At 43.4% G+C, this 21,164-nt stretch overlaps 1 protein-coding gene across 1 annotated transcript in view; it reads left to right on the top strand.

Annotated features, from left to right (window-relative positions):
* Nucleotides 1–54: 54 nt before the first annotated feature.
* Nucleotides 55–21,164, top strand: part of LOH12CR1 (loss of heterozygosity, 12, chromosomal region 1) — a 72,275-nt gene continuing 51,165 nt past the window's right edge. The window contains exons 1-2 of the mRNA XM_010132812.1: nt 55–235; nt 400–543. Of these exons, the coding sequence (XP_010131114.1) occupies nt 55–235; nt 400–543 (325 nt within the window). The remainder of the gene's footprint in view (nt 236–399; nt 544–21,164) is intronic.

The raw sequence follows: 21,164 nt of genomic DNA, 5'->3' as shown, positions 1-21,164 counted from the left end.
GTCGTGCGGCGAGGGGTGCTCCTCCGCCCGAGCGGGGGAGGCAGAGCCGGCAAGATGGTGCACCCCGAGCCCGGCGAGGGCCGTCCCCCGCGGCTGGGACGTGGGCGGCAGCGAGCAGGGTGCAGAGCTCGGGGGAGGGTAAGGAGGAGGGTGTCAGTGGCGCAGGTGTTTCAGAACGAGCTGATAGTGCGTTTTGGAAGAGCCTTACTGAACGTAGTATGTGCTCAGAGAGAGGGTGAGAAGGGAGCTTACAGTCCGTCAGTGATCTCAGTAATGTGTTTATACTGCAAAAAACCATACGTGTTCTATGTTAAACATAGCAGTGTTTGCTTAGGATTGAATTCTAGTGGAATCTGCTTGTTAATTTGATTGGTCCCTTTCCCGTCCGTATCCTTCCAGCATCTCCATCGCCAGCCAAGCAGCGAGCAAAAATGGACGATATCGTGGTGGTAGCCCCAGGAACGCAATCCTCCCGGAATGTCAGCAATGATCCCGATGTCATAAAACTGCAGGAAATTCCAACTTTCCAGCCTCTTTTGAAAGGTGATTTTCTTCCTTTGTTTTTAAAGGCCTTTTTTTTTTGGTGCTGAATGGAGTGTGCACTTTGTGTGTCCAGAGATTCCTATTGAAGTTCATATTTCAGTCTGTATTTTTCACTATGTCTGTTGTTTTAAACGCTTACTTTCTTTTGTTCTTTCTTAATTATTCCCAGCCTACTGAATGGTGGGCGCACTGGTTTAGAGGTGTGCAAGTAATGTTCTCTCCAGTGGAACCATTTACTGTGATGACCATACAGCTCCAAGCATGCCAGCTTGCCCTGTACCACTGGTCAATGAATATGTCATGTTACATTCTAGTATGTAATGGAACAAAGCCTCCAGTTTTGCTCTAGGCTCTTAAAAACATCTGTGCGTTACTCTCGTGGAGTCACAGCTACCTGTGTATGGATTTGGTTGCTTGAAGATATCTTGTGGGGGTTTCTAAGATAGAGCAGATTTTGTTCTTGTTTTTTGGGGTGGACTGAGGCTTGTGTGGGTCCTTAAGGCCTGTGCTGACACCATCCCTTTATATCAGTGGACTTCGTAAATTCCCACTGTGTCTTTTCTGCTTCTTTGTTTCTTTCTTCTTTCTTCCCCTATACCCATTCTTTGTTCTTCCTATTCAGTTCAAAGAGAAGTGAAGATTTAAATCAGAGTTGTCAAGTCTACAGTTTACCAAAAACTGTGTGTTTTGTGGGCTGGCTTCTAGCTACATCTTCTTCTGGAGGCTGTACAGCGTGCTTAGTATCTGAAAGTCCCTTAGGAAGGAAGAAGACTGGAGCAGCCTGTACAAATTAATTTGGTGACAGCAGCCTGCTCGTGGGCTCCTCTCCCTGGAAGGGTGTGGGTCAGCAAACTTGTATGAATGTGCTGCACGGTGGACGCTTAGTGGGCCAGTGATTTTTTTGAAAATGCAAGGCCTCCTGTGCGTGTGTACGTTGGCTGCAGCACTTGCTCATGCTTTGTAGGCCTGCTATGACAGAGAGGAAGGGGCTGGGATGTTTAGCCCTCCCTGCTCCTGGAAGAAATTATGTGGTCTTGTACAGCTGAGGGTTCAGGCACTCCTAGTCTGAGTGTCACTGGTCCATGCATGGCTGCTGGGAAGATTGGGCGGTTTGCCCTCTAGGCATCACTAGAGGTGAGGTAACATCCCTTTTTCGATAGGAACTCTTCTGGGTTTTTTTTTTCTCCTCCTGCCTGTGTCTACCATATGAGATTACTGTAACATGACTAGAAATCGTGGATGCTATGATGGCCCAGTGGGCCACCTATTTGGCATTTCATTTGGCTGCTGCTGGGCAGGGGTCTAGGTGTGCGTAGCACTGACTGCTGTTTCCAGCAGAAGGGACAGAAGGGTGAGGAGACCACTAAGTTAGAGAAAAGTAAACATGAGTATTTTTGGAGCTTGTACTGCTGTCCCCCTTGACCGAGGAAAGAGAGTGTGTGTGTTAGTTATACTTTATTTTTTTTAACTTTACAGAGGGTAATGTAGAAATCTGGATTTGATTTGTTTCTGATACTTTCATTGCCATTTTAGAATGGACTTCAAGATTGCTGGTGTTGCACAGCATTCTTGTCAGCACCAGACTGGGTTATTACCTGTGGGCAGAACATGCTTCGACTGACTCCTGCCTTGTACAAAAGGCAGGACCAGAATCTCGCCAGTGGCAGTTTGGAATGTAAATGCTGGAACCCAGATCCACCAAAGAAGTAAGTTTTAACGTGAGAGACCGAATTTAGAAGATGCATTAACACTGGGCACTGAGGTGGTCGTGTATGTATGAGAGCGTGATGACGAAGAGTTTCAGTTCCACCCAGCCTCAAAGTGTGGTGAGCAAACCTGGGTTGCATAAGAGTTGTGGAAGCCCTGGGAAGCAGGTCTGGTGATTGCTTCCAGAGGTGATGTTCCTATATGGGTGGTCGAGGAGTAAGAATACAGAGATTGAGGCAGGAGGTTAGAAAGAAGAGATGGCAGCAGCCATTGGCTGAGATAGAACGGTTGGAAGTCACTGCCTTAGATTTACAGCCCAGTGCATACGTTAAGTTGTTTGATGGAAGGTCGGCTTGGTCACTGAGTTGCTTTTGCTGGTCTTACTTTGGTCCTGAAGCTGTGTTTCCTGTGGTAGAAACCACCTTTCCTATCCCGTGGCCTGAGTTTCCCGCCAAGTCTCTTGAGGTGTGGTGACATCTGGTGACTGCTCAGAAGCATTGCACGCTCAGTCACGTTCACTTTTGTGAACAGCTTTTTCAGCCTCAAATGCTTGTTACTTGAGCAACAGGATGGTGATGCTTGTGTTCGCTACACAAAGCAGTGCAGTCTGTTGAGTGAGTTGTCCTGGGAGACCCCGGGGCTGCCACAGACTGGCTTGAGAAGCTGTTCGGTTTTGGGCTAGGCTCTTCTCTGTTTTCTTCACATGCAAGATAACGTTCCAGGAATGGATGAAGAAGGATACTGGAGGTCTTTTAGGATTTAATCCTTAAAACTTGTGTCTGGCGATCTACCAGCCTGGAGACCTGAAAACATGAACTCGTAGCCCCTGTGAACTTCATTATTCTTTTCAGTTGGCTAAGCAAAGCCAAGGGGTTTTATTTTGCTTTTAAGTCTCAGAAGAAGCCTAATAGTTAAATTGACGGACTGGGGAAGCACGCAGTCATGAAGGGACTGCACGTTCCTGAGAGGCAAAGCACTTTAGAGCTGAAGCGGTAAGTCTTTTCTAGCCATACTGAGTTGAGCTTGTCATCAGTGAAGCTGCGGGTTTCAGTGTTGTGTGCTCTTGCATGGAAGAAAATGCCAGTGCTGTGTCCGTCACATCTTTTGTACTAGATTTTCCTTGAGTGCTACAGGAAAAAATTGCACCTCAGAGTTACAGCTATGATTGTGTAGGGTCCTTTCGAGTGGTGTTTGCCTTTTCCAAAGTACCGTTGTTGTTACCGAGCATGTTTCATGAGCAGTGTGTTAAGCATTTGTTGATTCCAGTGTTTGAGCCTGTCAGACACAGCTGTTCAGTGGGGTAAGTTCTCCTGTCTTGAAGTGGTTGCATAACACCTTCTGTGGTGAATCAAGGACTGGAGTATCTTTTTTCTTAATGTCAAGGACTGTCTTTTCTGGTGCTATATTCATGTGGTGCTGTATTCACGCGTGGTGGGTTTAGGAAAGCATTGCAGTGGATGTCTGTTGAATTGCTATTTGTAAACGTCAAATCCCAATCCCACCCAAACTGAGAGGAGAGAGTATAGGGAGTATACCTGGGAGTGAAGTGCCCGGTTGTTGTTCTCCAGAAGCTGCTGTATATTTGGGGTGTTTGCATTTTTTTTTTTTTTCCCTGAATGTAAAACCCCTTCTCTTAGAAGGGAGCGTAACTGCTTGATGAAACAAGACTGTGAGGATTTTTTTTTTAAGTGGGGTGGACAGTTTATAATCTAGACTCCTGGGAACAACAGAGGAAGTCTCCAATCTTCTCTCTGGTCACAAGCATTCCCTGTAGAGAGCTCTTTCTGAGTGATATGGAACAAAATGTGATAAGCTGTTTCTTTCCTTTATGTGGCTTCCTGAGGATGTCTGCATGAGAATGAAGCTTCTGTTTGTTCAGTGTCCTTGGTTTTTGCAGTCTGCTCATCGCATGAAGTCATTGCTTGCTGTGTATAAAATCAAAGTCATCTTCTCTGAAGAATCCTAGATGGTGATACTTTTGTAGCTTATGAACAGAGCAGCCTGTCTTTTGAAGGTGTTTGGAAAAAATCTAAAAATCCAGTTTTCAGTGTGGTTGTGACTGCGGAAGGTTGAGAGGTACTACAGTGTGGGATTTCTTTCATATATGCTCTTAGTAGACCTGTGAAGTATCACCTCTGACCAGGGGTTTGGCTTTTATGACCAGGGGATCCTCTTTGAGGATTGAGGACTGCTGGCAAGAGGCAGGATCCACTTGACAAAGTGCAGTTAGGGCACCTTTACCAACAGGTGGGCCCACCTGAAACCAAGTGCTAAATTAGGGATGGTTAGTGACCGCAGTTAAGTGAGGAAGTGTGGGATTTCGTCAAGAAAATGGACGTATTTTGGGCAATCCAGAATCTTATTTTGAGTTAGCAAAGCTATAATTCTAAAGTTCGCTTAAAGTCTGCTTTTAACAGTCTGCTTTAGTTGCTAACAGAACCTCGGCTCTCAGGTAGCAAAAGTGCAGTTTTACAAAGTTCTTTGTTTGAAATCACTTACCGGAGCTCTGCAGCTCAGCTATCAAAACTTTAATTAGCAAGGATCCTTGTTTAAAAAACTGCTGAGAAGTGAGAACTGAGCCAAGGTCGAATGTCTCATTAACTTCTTGCAGGTGTGTTGAACAGGTTTTCTAAGTGAGGTAATCATAGGGGGGCTTTTCGTTGACCTAATGCATATTTAATGACAAGTAACGAATCATACTGCCTAAAAATGATGTAACCGATTACTAATGAATTAACTTTTTAAACCAGTGACGAATCATAATGTTTAGATATGATGTAATGGTGTTTACTAATGAATTAGCTCGGGTATAAAAATAAGAACTGTCTGGGAATAAATGGACACCAGTCGTGACCAGATTGGTACGTGTGGCTGTATCGTGTCTAAGCCTCCTGCGCCATTTGTTTTTTAACAAGGAAGCACTGTACAGGGCTAAAAACCAAAGGGTGAATATACTGAGTTTTGGTTTTTTCCTATGCCGTTTTTCTTGGTAATTAAAGTAAAATGGGTGTGATAACAAATTAAACATTGTTGCAAAGCTTCTCAAAAGTTTCTATAAGGGCATTTAGGTTTTAAGTTCGTGCTGTGGAAACAGAATGCTCATTGCATTCTTCAAGAGGGCGTCAGCATCTCTCTCAAGCCTCAAGAAAGGTTGAGGTCTGTCTTTTTGGTGACAGCAGGGTGTTATGGTAAACAGAAAAGACTGATACATATAAAAGGAACTATGGGTGCATGTTAGTAATATAGGAGAAACTGTTTGAGAACTAGTCATCCAATTTAAAATACAAATCCTATTCTGTGCCAAGGTCAGCAAGACCTGAGGCAAACAGAATGATGGGAGCTTGATAGTAGGAGTAAGAACTTTGAATGGTGTGTCTGTGAATTCAACAATCAAATCAAAGTGGGTTGAGACCGACACTTTTCTTGACTGATTAATTCTGAGAAAGGGAGCAGGTCATGGGTGAGGTTGGAGTGTGTGTTTCTGGAGCTCTGGTTTTGGCAGCTGTCTTGTAAGTGGCATGCTCTAGATTTTGGCAAAGATGAAGTAAATGTTGTGGGTCTTTTTGAAGGAAGTTGGTGTAATTGATACCCGTTCATGACTATGTCTTCTTGCAGAAAAAATGATTTAACTTTCAAAATTTGTATTAGAGTCATGTTACTTCTTAACAGCTTAGCAGAAACTATGTCTCAAATAGATTCTAGGCTACATCAGTGATTTCCGATGGTGTTTAATGTCAGGTTGGTCATTTGTTCTGGAAACTCAAGGAGCAGAAGTGTACAGTAAAGAAACGGACTTGTCTGTATGATGATGACCAAAAGATTTCCCAGCAGCAATCCTTCTTCCACACGTATCTAAAATAGAAATTTGAAAGAAATTAAGTCTAGAATGGAATCACAGAACTGTAGAATGGTTTGAATTGGAAGGGACCTTTAAACATCATCTAGTCCAACTCTCCAGGGACATTTTCCACTAGATGAAGTTGTTCAAAGACATCTAGCCGGGCTTGGAACGCTTCCCATGACAGGGCATCCACAACTTCTCTGGGCAACCTGTTCCAGTGTCCCATCACCCTCATCATAAAAAAAAATTTCTTCCTTATCCAACCTAAACCTGTCCTCTTTCAGTTTAAAACCATTATCCCTTGTCCTGCCATTACAGACCCTGGTAAAAAGTCTCTCCATCTTTCTTATGAGCTGAATTTGTCCTATGGAGGCTTTTTTTTGAAATAAACTTGTTCCTACTTATGGCTAGAGTTGAAGGGTGTTTAGCCTGAAGCAAAAAAAGAAACGGAGGTTACTGTGTCACTGCAAAGGCACTGTGTGAACAGCAGAAGCCTCCTCACATTGCTGAGCCTCCTCCTGTCCCAATAGGATTTTGCAATGAGTTTTCTATGCAATATTGTTTCATGGCTCTTCTGGTCATACCAGAGGTATTGTGAGCATTTGAGACATACTGACTGGCTGACAAAAGCTGCCAGAAAGGCAGTGACTTCCTGGTTCAGCTGGCCAACCTCCATCGTTTGTTAATTTTGAAGAGTGTCCCTTGTCGTTTCTGAATCTGTGAGTGTTAGTGGGCTGCTCGTGTCTGTTAACAGGCTTGCAGACTCTAACCTGGTTTTTGAAAAGGGAATATCTTAGTGAATGCTCTTCATAATTTATTGAGACACTTCTGAAACATCTGAAAACCAAGACATTGTGCAGAAAATGGCAACTTTCAAGTTGTATTCTATTTGATTTGATGCTAAGTTAAAAATACAAGTAACACGTGTTTCAGAAGAGAAATTTGAGACCAGTTCTTCACACCGTGTAAGAATGACTTTCAGTTTCTTCTTGTATTTGATCCTTGCTGCACAGTAGTTCATTGAAGGCAACTTGCCCCTCTCGAAAGGGGGACTTAATCCTTGTTGCTTTTGCTTCTGGGCATGTGGGCACGGCCCCTCTGGCTCTGGTATTTGTTGAGCTCTTTGGTAGAAGATACAGAAGGTGTATCTTTTACTGGTCAGTTCTGTGCGCGCCTGGTGAGTGCGCGCCTGGTGAGTGCGCGCCTGGTGAGTGGAACCAGCTTGCAGGAGAGGTCAGTGAGTGCTAGAGTTGATGTCCAGTGATTGACAGGTAAAGGAGGAGGCCAGGGCATTCGATCCCCTTTTCAGCAGCAACTTGTTAAATCGATTCGAGTCTGGTGACTTCGTTATATCTTGATACTGTGTTGGTAAGGACATTGGGAAAATTAGCTAAAGTGTTGCCTGTTCTTTCTTTGTCTAGTAATGGTATCACATGGAGGACTCTGATGTAGGTCGTGAAGTAGCTGCTGGTGAAATGTGATTAAACTGCTCCTGGGATGTGCCTGTGTTGTCTGCCCAGAACAATGGCTCCTGAACGTGTCTCTTCACTATGAGTCTGCGTTTAGCTGGGAACTAACTCTGCGTGTTGGACCTTCCCTCTTACCTGCGTGGTGCATTTGTGCTTTATTGTCCTCCAATCACAGGAAACATAAGTTTATGTTAGACAGCCTAAAAGGATTGTTTATACCTTTACAATTTTTTTGATGAGGTCGCTTTTAAGGCAGGAAAATTACTTGTCTGAAAAATAGCAATGTATTTATCCTTCTGGCATAGCGTGTGGAGGAAGATGGATGTTTAGAGTTTGTTGCCTTTAGAGCAGCAAATTTTGTCACATCTCACTCAGTGTTTTCTGCTGACTGACTTAAATCCTCGCTGCTTTCCCTTACCTCACTGTATGCTACTTCTTCCGTTTATAGCCTAGGGAATTCAGCTAATAGCACACATTGGAGAATTTTGTTTCTGTAATTCTCTACACATTGTGGTACATCAATCCTTTTTAATTCTGCCCCTGTGCCTTGCAAGGGGGATCTGTTTATTGTGGCACTTAATGGTACAACCGAGGATATAGGGCTCTAACAATCTGCAACATCCAAGTGTGTTGGATGGACACCATGCTTAGTGCTCATAAGAAGATACGTGAAAATGAGCATGTTGGGTGGAAAGAAATACCAGTGATAATGTGAGTGCACATCTGGCTGATGGGTTGGGGTTTTTTGGTTTTGACTTTTTTGGTGGTTTTTTTGGTTTTTTAGGCTTGTGGCCAATACCCCATATTAGAGAGCTGTCCCTCTGTTTTGGTTTCATGTCTCAAGACTGGCTCCTGAAAACGCAACCTAGAAGATGCCTCAGTTTTGAGGAGAGGAGCTTGCCTTGCAAAAGATAGTTGGAGGAGAAGAGGGTGATGGTGATGCCCTATTTCTGTGTACCCTCCAGGACACCCGTTCTTGGCAGGCCGCGGCCGCCCCGTGCCCGGGTCTGTTGTGTTTGGAGGTAGCGGAGCGCATTGTCTGGAGGTAGAGCAGCGACTCTTTCACGGGCACCCCCTTGCCGTGGGGAAGGAGCTTGTGTGCCCTTGTGAGGTTGAGAGCTGTGCTGGTGGTGGCATGTGCCTCCGGTGGGGTCTCCCAGGCCAGACAGGTCTCGGCTGAAGGGTCAGACACAGTGTGTCCACGGGCAGGATGGGCTCACTAGCCTTCGGGCACCATCCTAGGAGAAGGACAACTCTGACTGCAAACCCGGGCAGATGGAGCTCGTTTAGCCCTGTAAGGCTCCATCTAAGAGAAGGACACCCTAACCAAACCTACGACCCGAGGGCTTCGCTGTCACCGTCCAAGCTCGCCAGGCCCTGGCAGATGAACCTCAGGTGTAAAGGGTGGAGCCAGTTCCGCGCTTGCTGCGCCTCACCTAAAAAACCCACCGCGCAGCCCCGAAGGGTGCACTCATCACCTGCAGTGAGCGTGGGAAAAGCCCTTCCCAGATCTTTGTTCGCGAAGCCAAGCCGTGATGATTTCTGTGTATTCCTCAGTGGTTTGTTTGACTGTTTGGAGACCTGGACTAACTCATTTTTGTGAGAGGATTTGAGTCTGCGATTAGTTATTATCCAAATAACATGCTCAGCACCAGCTGGGAGAGTATTATGTACTGTGGATACTCAGTTGTCTACCTTTTTTGTCCTGCTCCTTTGCAAGCTATTCTACACCGAGTGGTATAATTTGTGTGTTGGCAGATAAACAGAAGGAGTGTGGGTGTATCTGCCTAGACTGTTAGCCTGGCTGACTCTTTCTGGGTGAGTACCTTGAGGCTGAATTTCTGCTGGTGCTGTTCGGACCTTCTCAGGCTCCTCCCTACCGTCTTGCTGCCTGCAAATACTCTTTGGTGGTCATCGTAAGTCACCTGCAGATTCTCCTTTCTTTACCTTCACGAGCTTCTGTGACCGAGCTCTTCAGCTGGCATGTATGGCTCCTGGGGTGCAGCTACCCTTCGGATGCGTTACATGGCGAGATGGAGGAAAGTACCACGTGGTAAGGAGTTAACCATATCCTGGCTTACAGATTTGCCACACGCTTTGATGAGGAGTATTATGAGGTTATTAAAGTAGAAGTGAAAAAACAAATCTGCTCAAGCCTTAAACCTTGTTGTCAGGTAAGCGTGGTGGGAGCTTAGCTTAACTGTGTTGTCTCTGTGTGATTGTGTGAGATGAGATTGGCAACCAAGCAATAAAGCGCAAATCAGCAAGCTCATCGTTATGAAACCTTGAAAATTAGAATAAAACTGGATCTTCCTCTATTCTTTTCTTAGGGCAACTTAACAAAAAAGAAAATAGGAGTTTTGTGGTTCATTTGGCTTGAACAGTGAGGTTTGACATACTGAATTTTGTAATATTCCCTCTATTTTCCATGTGGGGCTAGTCACGGTATGCTTGTCAGCACCCTGGCATACATGAACCAGAAGATGCACAATTGTAGGTTACGTGTTGAATCCTGAGATGCAGATGACCTGCAGGAGATACTACTTTTCAGTTTGCAATAGTAACAAAATTAAAAGCAGTAGTGTTTAGTAGGAAGTGAAATTGCTGTCTGTTGTAGTTGTGCTTAAGCACCACCCTGCCAAGGGTGCTGTACAACTCAGCTTGGAAGCTTACGTCGTCCTGAGGTTGGAGAAGGCACTATGTTAGGATAAAGGGCAGGAGCAGATGTACATGCTGTAAAGCAATAGTTGTTTCAGTAATGGATGTTCAGGGTGAAATTGTGACTTTGCCGAAGTTGAAGGCAAAGCTCCGGTCAGTTCCAGCAGAGCAAAGATTTTTGTCCCAAAATAATGTGCATTTTTGTGTAGTTTAAGTTTGTATGGTAGAGTGCTAAGGTTGATGTTTGAAGTTTAACAGTAATAAACGTGTTCTGGAGACAGTGTGGGAAGTTGCCTGATAAGACTGCTAGACTTGACATCCCCACCACCCTTAAACTAGATCCACAGGGATCTTCAGAAGTGGGAACATCCTTAGAGGTTTTGTGCTCACCTGTCATTATGCACTGTATTAAATAACCACAAGCTAGAAAGCATTTGTAGCTCAGAAGAAGGGATCAGAGACTGGGATCTGCACCATTTCCTTCCCTCTAGCTCTCCCCCTCTTACTATCCACCTCCTTCTTGGTTATTCCTTGGCCATGCATACTGCGCTAAGGGGCTCCAGACAGTCTTTGGCATGAGAGAGGTGCTTCTGGGACGCTGCTCAGCCTTCACAGGATTGTGGTCATCCTTGGCATACTCTGTAGCAGAGTGCCTGGGGAGATTTTTTTTTATGGCAGAAACTCTACCTTCCAGCAATCTTAAGACACTTGCAAAGTTCTGAGGGTTGTGCTGCAGTGATGCCAGTGCCTTTTGTGGGCTGATGATATCTTGCATGCTTGTGGAGTTTTTTATTTGAGGTTTTCTTCTTGTGTGTGTGTGGTTGAGTTCCCTGGGTGCTTTTACCTCTGCTGCACGGCTATTTCTCTCACATTCCAAAATCTTTACTAACTGTAATTCTGGCATGTAATTTCAGAGAAGACACATGATATGCCATGGTTGTCTGTGATGTGTTGATTAAATGTGAAATGTCATGCAGCCCAATATTATCTCCCTGGCTTTTCTATGAGAGATATTCGAGGTGCTGTGTCCAGTATGTTTTTTCATGTGGTAGAGTTGAAAGATGGAAGTGCACATGCTATTACAAGAGGGATTTTTTTAAATGAGGTTAACAGCAAACAGTAAGAATATTAGGCTCCTGTCTGAATTCACGTATGTGGTGTTGTTTTGTTTTTTCCCCCCCTCTTCTTTCAGTAGCTGGCGCTAGAAATTATAGAAATTATGTTCTTGAAATGTGTCATGGTTTAACCCCAGCTGGCAACTAAGCACAGCACAGTTGCTCGCTCCCTTCTCCCCTGCCTCCCATGGTGAGATGGGGAGGAGAAGTGGAAAGAAAAGTAAAACTCACCAGTTCAGATAAGAACAATTTAATAATTGAATAATAATAATAACTATGAAAATTAAGGTAACAAAAAGAGACAGAAATAAAACCCGGGAAGTCAGGTGATGCATGATGCAATTGCTCATCACCTGATGCTTAGACAGTCCCTGAGCAGCAATCTGCTGCCCTGAGTTTATATTCTGGGCATGACATCATATGGTGTGGAATACCCCTTTGGCCACTTGGGGCCAGCTGTCCTGGCTATGTACCATCCCAAGTTCTTGTGCTCCTCCAGCCTTCTCGCTGGCAGGGCACAAAAAGCTGAAAAACCAACACTACTTAGCAACAACTAAAACATCAGTGTGTTGTCAACATTATTCTCATACTAAATCCAAAATATAGCGCTGTACCAGCTGATAGGAAGAAAATTAACTCTGTTGCAACTGAAAACAGGATAAAATGGTAAATGAGTCTGTTCTAATGCAGTGAAAATTGGGACTTTATGATCACAGACTGCAGTCCTCTAACTGATAGTTAGGTTATCCCTTAGAAGTCACTTGTGTAACTTGCACAGACAGAAACACCAGAGTGCGAAGTGCAGTTTGATGTTGCAGTAAAAGACCTGAGAAGCTTAGTCAACAAAACTAGGTTCTTCCCACCATGTTGTATCAGCCCGGCAGGGATGTATTGCGCCCAAAGGAAAGGTGTAACAGCGGAGGGAGTACTGTGTTTGAATCTGCCCGCTGAGCAGCGGCTGGCGAGTCAAGGGGTCGGTGTGGCAGGCTGATAGTAAGTCACTCTGCTGTGCAAGAGAAACCTGTGCGTTTTCATACCTCGGGAGTAATGAGGCGTAGCAGCAATCCTTCAACTCAGTGCTGCAATGTCCTTTCTCTGTTTTCTGATTTGCTGTCTTTTGCCCTGGTAGTCCTTTGTTACTATGGAGACTTCAGAAAACTGCAGTCTAGGTAAGTGCCACACGGTGTCACTGGCATACAAAAGGAGTCGTAGATGGGATTGAAAAGGGCTGAAAACCTTGCTGAAACAGCGCGTTGGAAGCTTTCTCTTCAAGCGCTTTTTTTGATGAACTTTTGTGTTCTGTTTGTATTCATCGTACCAAGTGAGCAAGGTCTTGGTGGCCTTGCTGGCAAGCTGGTTTTGGTACCAGCTGGACCTTTGAGCTGAGCCATACAGTGCTTAACTGAAAGGTGACTACAGGCTGAAACAGAGCCGGGTCTATGAGGAGGAGAGATGCAGAGATCTTTCGCGGAAAGTCTCTCAGAAGTCTTTATGATTTTGAAAAAAAATTTTTTTTGTGTGCTACTTATAGTCAGTTGTTGGTACTAGAGGTTTTCTAAGTGTGTGTGGTAAGGAAATGAGAGTATAGATCAGCAGTAATTCAGATGGAAGCACTTGAGATTTGGCTCCTGTCCATGGCTGTTGTTCCTCACCTTGTTACGCCATCCGTAATGTAGCATTTTCTCGGCAATACTGTTTTGATCATGCGTATGTTGAAGAATGAGGTGTTCTCCTTCTGAGATACTGGTGCATACTAAGTTTTTCCCCACTGGTCCGTTGTGCTGGGAAAAAAAATGTGTCTAGAAAATCTTTGCAACACCCTCTCTTCCCACCCCAAGCCCAAAAATGTTCAACTCAGTCAGATCTTCTTTCCACTTCATCACCAGCCCTACAAACCATTGTTGCTGCTAGAGTGCACAACATGATATGAACCGACACCCTTTAGGTAGTGGGTGAGGGTGAAACAAGAAATGGTGAAAGACGAAGAAATTATGCATCTATTAAGTGATGGCCTACAATTCCAGACTTTCACCCCACCTTCCTAGTGTGTGGGGTACAGCTGATCTCACGTAAAAGAACATATCTGCTTGGGGAGCATCTGTATTGATTAGACATGTCTGTTCAGCTTGAAATCCAATGCTTTGCTAATTCCCAAGTTATTTCTTAGGAAGGGGGAGCGTGAAAGGAGGACGTCTTGAACCTTCATCTCAGTTGCCTTGGAAATGTCATTAAGATATCTTGTCTCCAGTATATCATGCCGGTAGAAGTCCATTGACTTTGCAAGGGATTTGTGTGACATTAAGGGCTAGGGCTGGCCATGCCACTAAACGAATGACAGATCCTCTGTATTAACTCTTTTCCCTTCCCGAAGGGGAAGAGAAAGGGAATGAAAGAGCGAGAGTAATGGATTGGAAAAGAAAACCAAATAGCTTTAATGCAAATAATAACGATAAAATGAAATATATGCCAATATATACAAAACCAGTTTCGAAGCCAACCCTCCTGATCGCGGTTATATCACCCTCACCACTGATGCTGTGGGGCAGACACTGGGGAAATTCCAGGCTGGATTCAGTGGTGGACAGGAACCAGATTCAGCAGCTGGATTCTGGAACTGAATTCAGGAATGCATAGACTGGGATCAAAGGCAGAACAGACAGTTCTCCTTGGATGCTGGTCATTGAAGAAGAGAGCTTGACCCTTGTGAACCCTCAGCTTTATGCAGAATATGACGTATGTGGGATGGAATACTTTGTTGGTCAGTTCAGGGTCACCCATCCTGTCCGCTCCTCCCTGCAGGTGTGGCCTCTTGCTGCATCCCCAATGTGACACACAGGATTGAGCAGTGGCCTTGGTCTCCATAGGAGCAAGCATCAGCCAGAGCCTTTCGGCACAGCAGATCCTGGTAGTAGCTGTGAACGCAAAGCGCTGTCACTAGGAGAAGCAGACACTGTCTGCAAAAATATGCCGTTAACTTCAGACAGTGCCATTACTTAGAGGAGACTGAGCTGAGAAGTAAAATCACTGAACGGAATTAATTCTGTTCTAACTCAGACCAGGACACGTGATTCTCTTTTCGTTAATGCATTAATGGGAGGTGTGTACCGAAATACCTGGACATCAGCTGGAGAGTAATATCCTTCACTATAAGCTTCCAAACCGTTTGGTGCTTGGGAAGGTGTTGGCACTCACCAGCAACTTGAAGCTATAGGATGTTTGCATATAACCGGTCTTTAAGAACTAAAATGCTAATACAGGTAATCTTTGTGCTTGCCTGAACTTGCGTTCAGTGAGACACCATGCAAAAGTGCTTGTGTGTGAACGTGGAGATGGGGGGAGGAGAAGACAGTGAGATTGCTGGCAAGATATGCCTCTTTGGCAGTTGGACTTTGGGATAAAATTACTGGAGTCTGAGTTTTCTCATTTAAAATTAATTGTTTCTGCAAACTTTCTAAACTCATGTGCCAGCTATGAGGAATGGGACGCCATGTTTGAGTAAGTAGTTTGAGTAGTAGTAGTTTGAGTAAGTAGTAGTTTGAGTAAATAGTTTTGAGAAGTGAAGTGCCAAGGAAAACCCTTCTTCTGAAGAATCCCTTTCTTTTTCAGATATTACCTGGTTCAGACAAGTAACCATCTCTTCTTACTAGGTTTTTTGCTGTGTTCTGTCCTTACTGTGGTGGATTTTTTCCCGTCTGTGAGGGCAATCCTTCAAGGACAGGATGCTTCTGTGACTTAAGTTGCCCAACGTACCTTGGCATACTGCACTTTCTCTGTGTCTGTAGTGTGTAACTGGAAGCTAACCTGGAGTCCATGGCACTGCAGATACTACCTGGGGTTGTGGCAGTGTAGAAGGAGTCTTTCCAAAGAGCTCCCTGGAAAGTGTGGTCCTCTAACGGATCAGTGAGTCACAGTGATCAAGAGACTACAAAAACACCGTGACTTTCATCTGTCTGTGTTTCAGTGGGTAACCCTTCACTTCCAGTTCTTGGTGAGACCAAGACCGTGTGATGTGCTCCAGGAAGCAGTTGCTGCACTACTCCTGGTGACACATTTCGCAAGTTTTAAATAAAATTGTTTAAGTTTTAAATCTTTTCAATGTGATACCAATCACAAATAAAACCGCTGGAAAGGCACTACAGACACTTTTGGTACTGACTGATCTCTTTTGCAAGGAATGGGTTGGCGATGTCCGGCCGGCTGAGGAGTGAAAGTTCGGTTAGGGTCTTATCAATTCTCATTCTTTGTAATAGCAGTCTTGGAGGATTTCTGTTAGCTAAACAAAGCCTGAACCTAAAGGGAAAGCTCGATTTTCCTTTTAATCCTTAGCTCTCAATTTCATCTGAGTAAACAGAATTTTTATCTGTAATAGGAAATGGAAGAGATGCGGGAAATGGAACATGTTCTTAAGTCATGCATGCTGCTTTACCTCCTGTGAGATTAAATCTTGTTTTTCTGTGATATGAAAGTAGCAAAAAGCAGATGATTGGAATGGAGGTACGTGTTTGCATTTATACATTTGTACAAGCAGAATGACTTAGAGTGGAACACTTTTACTTTTTGTTGCCTCCTGTTGAGGGATGTTATCACTAGTTTTAGTATTAACTGAAATTTGGAGTTAATTTGGGTGGTAACTGAGTTGCTCTCATTGCAATAGTTTGAAATTCTCCACTGTTCTACATTTCCTTAGTTATCCATTTGATTTATTACATTCTGTGGTAGAGAAGGCAGTGAGGAAGCATACATTAGTCATTGAGATGAGAGGCTTTACTTCTTTTCTTGAATGTTTGCATAATTTTTTCTTTTTATAATCAAAATAATTCCCAAGCTTTGAAGTGTTCTTGGATATATGGGTGGCAGACGCAAAATTGCTGTTTTATCAGAGATGAATCTAAACTTCACACACCTTTGTTGTCTTTGGAGCCAAGAACCTAGTGGAGCTTTAAAATGGAATTGACTGCACCTCTGCTTTTTGCGAACACAGGGTGGTCCAGAGACTTGAGGTGCCAGCATGGATTCGCTTTGGCCAGCCCAGCACACGAGGTGCTGTGGGGCCCTGTGCTGGAGACTAAGGGGATTTGGCTGCGGCTTCAGATTCCGTGAGCTATTTGCCGCAACCTGGCAACAGAGAAGTTACAAAAAGTGCACAGCCATGGGGTTTTTGTCCACATTGTCTTTGACGTATTACCAGTAAAACAAAAAGCCTGGTAACAAATGCAGTGTCCTATGAGTAAGTATCGCTGCAGGCACTTGGAATTTGCTTGCTTAATTTCCTGATAAAGGCAACAGGAGATAAGAATCAGACTTTGGTTCACATATTAAATTGATCTCAAGTTGTAATAATTTCAAGGGTCCAAATGGCTGATTTGATGGATTTTATTTATTGATTTATTTATTCCACTCCGTGAGTCTAATTAAACTATCTGTGATCATGGCTTGGACAAATAGTGTGTGGATATAATGTGATACTTAAAATTCTTATTGGATGGCCAAAAAAAAAAAGAGAAGAATAAAATGTCATATTAATTTATTTCAATCTCTCATAATACTTAGCTGCCAGTGTAGCAGCGTTGTGTAGGTATGCTGTTCTGTGCTAGGAGATAAATGTGATGCTTCAATCTGTCCTTGCTTAATTGTCAAGTATTCTGGTTTTAATATCTGGAGTATCTGCTGATACCTTTGTGAACTGCAAAGCTGTTGATAGTTATTAGTGAAGTTTTGTGCAAAAACATGTTTCTTCTGCTATAAAAGGGATTGCTGTTCCTTGTGAGCTCAAACTGTTGCTTTGCTACTAATTGAACGACGGGGGTTTTAGCTGTCTCATTTTTAAAAATTACCTGCTGCTTAAGGGTACTCCTGTGAATACACTATCGGTGTGAAAGACCCTGCTAGTACAAAACTTTAGTTAAAATCTTAAGTCCAACTAGATGGTGGGGTTTTGCTGTTGCATTTTTTAAGTTAGGAAGTATAAAGCTCGTGCAGTCCTGTTCTGCGCGTAACAATTCCACAGACACGTAGAGGTGCGTTGCTGATAGGAAGAGGAAGGCCTTGGTTGTCATTGCGTGTCAAAATGGGCATGTGAATAGTTCAAAGCCGGTTTGCTAAAAGTTTAGAAACTTCTGGAGGCTGGTGAGGAACCTGATAACGAACCTAAGTCTTGTGTTCACTGGGTCGTAATTATTACAACTGTAGTAAATATGGAATTTGATCAGTACTGAAATGGACATCATAGTGCTTAATGTTTAATGAAGACTAGCATGCTAATAAAACAACGTATCAGATGTTAAAGGTGCTATTGGAAACAAAACCTAACAGACTTGAAGTGATGAAAACAGGCAGATTCTTCTGACATAAAATGCGACGGCTGACGAGCTGTCAGTTGTCAAGAATGGATTTGGACTCATTTTGGAAAGTCTGTTTTCCATGTTTCTGCTCTTTTAAACGTATCAATATGCTTGACGTTTGCAGTGGTGGAGGGAGATGAGGCTTTGAACCTGGAAGGCAGAAATTTTCTGTGATGCTGGTCTTGAGTTTCTCCCAGTAAGCTTTTAAATATATTACCCTCAATATTTTTGTTTTTGAAAGACACGGGTTTTCTCATCTTAAGAAATCTGGACCAAAAGATTAAAAGCATTAAAAAACAAACAAACAACATAAAACAAAACAAAAAACCCCAACAACCAAAAAGGTCCCTGCCCTGCTAGTTAAAGCTATTTGCCTGAAGTATGTTACTCCAGAGGACCTCTTAAAATTGCGTGTCTGTGATAACATCCAACAGGTGAGAAGGGAGGTGCGTTCAGGAGCTGGGTACTGCACAAACATTGCATGGTTTTGTGGATTAATCACTCGGGTACATAAATTATTTTGTCTGTCTAATGATGTGTAGTACATCAACTGATGACTGAGCTGCAGTGGTGTTTTAGACTTCTTGTTCTTTGTTTTAAATGCCAAATGCCTTTATTAGTATCTGAATCCATATACTTTTGTTGTTGATCTTTGCATCTGTATTTGGGTGAAGGAGGTGAAGACTCAGCCTAGCTTTTAATGCCAGGCAACGGGACAAACGTGGGAAGAGTAGATTTATTTTTCATAGCATAGCTCCCATGTATAGCATAGCTGCTGTGCAAAGAAAATTGCAGTGTTGTATCTATCTTTGTGCCACCTCAGCTTGCAGAAGAAAGCATCTACAAAGGTTCAGGTTGAAGTTTTGATTGCATCAACTATTTAAATTAAAGTAGTTCTCCTGTACAATGAATTGACAGGAGTGAGTTGGATATAGAGACGCTGTACCACGGCAGTAGGAGTGATGTAAAAAAAAGGTTGATCTTTTAATAAAGATACAGAAAACCGGTTGAGTGAGTTGGCTAAAAATGGGCTGCGCTCATATGTGCCATAATGGTCAGTGTGCAACAGGGAAAGATAAGGATAGTGCATACAGGACAAAAGAATTGTTAAATATTGACAGATCAGGTATGCTTTTGGAAAAAGGGAAGAATCTGAGGATATTTGTTTTCCAACCTCTAATCAGTTAATATTTAACTAGTGGTCATGGGCAGCCCATCTCTGTTATCTGTTCCTCGTAAATGCAATTTTAAGATGAGAAAACTCAGCATCATCAGTAACCAAGGGAATTATCTGGGAAATAAAAAAGGGAAAACATTTCTGGAAGGGAAGGAACCTGAGCTGGCTCATCAGGGGATCTAGCAGGCACTGGGGCCGGCTTGGGTGAAATCCCACAGGTTGTGGAGTGAGGTCATATTGGGGTCAGCCGAGATCAGCTTTACCAGTTGTGGAGCTGCAACCTCATGTGGTTGAGGAACGCCAAAGCGTGCAGGCTAATGACTGTGGTTGCTACATCATTCTCCATAAATCCATCACAGAGATTTCCATCCGGAAACATCTGACACCAGTCTGGTTCAAAGCAGCTGTCCTGACTAGGTACCTCAGAGCTCAGGAATTGCTTATCATGGTGGTTTTAAGGCAAACACGTTACAAAATTACAAAGTGGACTCAATGAGAAAAAGATTACCTGCAGAATTTATTGAGGTTCTTGGGTTTCCCGAGAATTGTCCTGGCCAGATCCGCGCCTCTGCTCTGCTGGCTAGCTTACCCCCTCAGCAGCGGAGAGCAGGGTGCGAGAGCGGCTGGGCTGTGGCTGCGGGTGGTAGGGCAGTGGCAGGAGCCGAGGTCGGGCTGGCTCAGCTGGACCGGTGGACTTGTGCTTCTGTGGCTTTCTGTACAAATATTTGGTATTCTGTGTTTGCTTTAGTGATTTTTTCCAAAAAAAGGGGTGAACAGAACAGGCTCAGCTAATGATTTGAGGCTTCTTTTCCCCCAAAACAGCAGATTTGATCTTTTCTTTGGAAAGCAGCCATCAGAGGGAACTGAGGTTGAAAAAGATGAAGAGTGCTGAGACTGCACTTTTGTTTAGAGACTGTTTTGATGCTGAATATTTAAATGAGTTTGATTTTCCCCCTCCCTTATCTTCTTAACTCAAGGGGCTTAACAGGAAAACCAAATCTGTACTATTTCTTATTTTTGACCCGATTGAAGTTTTTCAGAAGGCTGATCACAGACTATACTGTGCTAAACTGCCTCTTTATTATCTAGATTGCTAAACTTATTTTTCTTGCTTATCAAAATAAGATACAGTGGAATCGAGGTGAGAGTATATTGTTTGAGCCCTGAATATCAGACAATAAAATGAAATCGATCTTCTTAGGTAGTTGAAAACCACAGAAATATCTCGTTTTCCCAGCTTCTAGTCTGTACTACCATGCTTTAAATGAAACTTGCAGTGTGTGTGGGTTCCTGTCTCTTTGACTGAAGTCTCTGTGAATGTAATAAAATAAATGTGACTACTTCTCAAGTGCTTTTCTCCTCCTGGGCCCCACCACACTGGTGACTGCCCTTTTGAAATACTCCCTTCACAAAATGGAGCCACAGATGCATCCTTGCATGAAATAACAGGGATTTGGGTTGATGACATTCAGTTTTAAAAATACAGAAGGAGATTTTCTAGTATGTGAATTCTTAGAAGCAGAGGCATGAGATGGTCGAGGGGTCCTAGGCTAACAGAAATGTGCTAAATTAAGTGTGTCATTGTACACTTAATGTTTTTGTTGTGTTAGACTAGTTACTGGGTTGTTCCTTGGAATTAAAGGCAAGTTGTATATTTTATTATTTTTACTCTTTTTATATTGGGTATAGGTGGAGTCAGTGCCTCTCAATAGGATGGGGGTGGGGAGGACAAATGACTTTAGCCCAATATTTACCAGTGCCCAGAAGGGTGTTACTCAATCTCTATATGCAGCTTAGTATGTCAGGCTACAAACCAAGTATATCCTGTGTATTCATGAATAGCTTATTACAGTAAAACAGAATGATTTAACTTCTCTTTCAAATATATGGTAAAAAGTCTTTAGACCTCAATATAATAGTCTTTATGTGAGCATGTGTCACATAACTTTTGCCAGAACTTTTAACAAAATACATACGTCTCCCCAAAGCATTTGTCAAATTGGTGTTTTTCCTGAGCAAGTCTAGCATGTATATTCATGTGCTTTGACTGCTTACACAATATTTACTTTTAATGCCTTCCCACCTCGTCCAAACTTGCTACATCCTCCTTGTTAATAGGGCAGTTTCTATAGAGCATCTGCGACAGGAGCAGCTCTCCAGGTGTGCTGGGACTGTTTCCTGCGAAGCCACAAAGGAGCAGATACGTTGCTCTCTACCGAGCCATGTGAGCTGCGTGCTTTGTGCCATGCTGTGGTGGAGCAAGCACAGCAAAAAAGCAAAAGTAGGATGGGGTGGGATGCATTGGAAAAAGGG

Source organism: Buceros rhinoceros, unplaced genomic scaffold (genome assembly GCF_000710305.1).
Source record: "Buceros rhinoceros silvestris isolate BGI_N320 unplaced genomic scaffold, ASM71030v1 scaffold5343, whole genome shotgun sequence".
Taxonomy (NCBI): domain Eukaryota; kingdom Metazoa; phylum Chordata; class Aves; order Bucerotiformes; family Bucerotidae; genus Buceros; species Buceros rhinoceros.
This window is presented reverse-complemented; position numbering and strand designations above follow the sequence as displayed.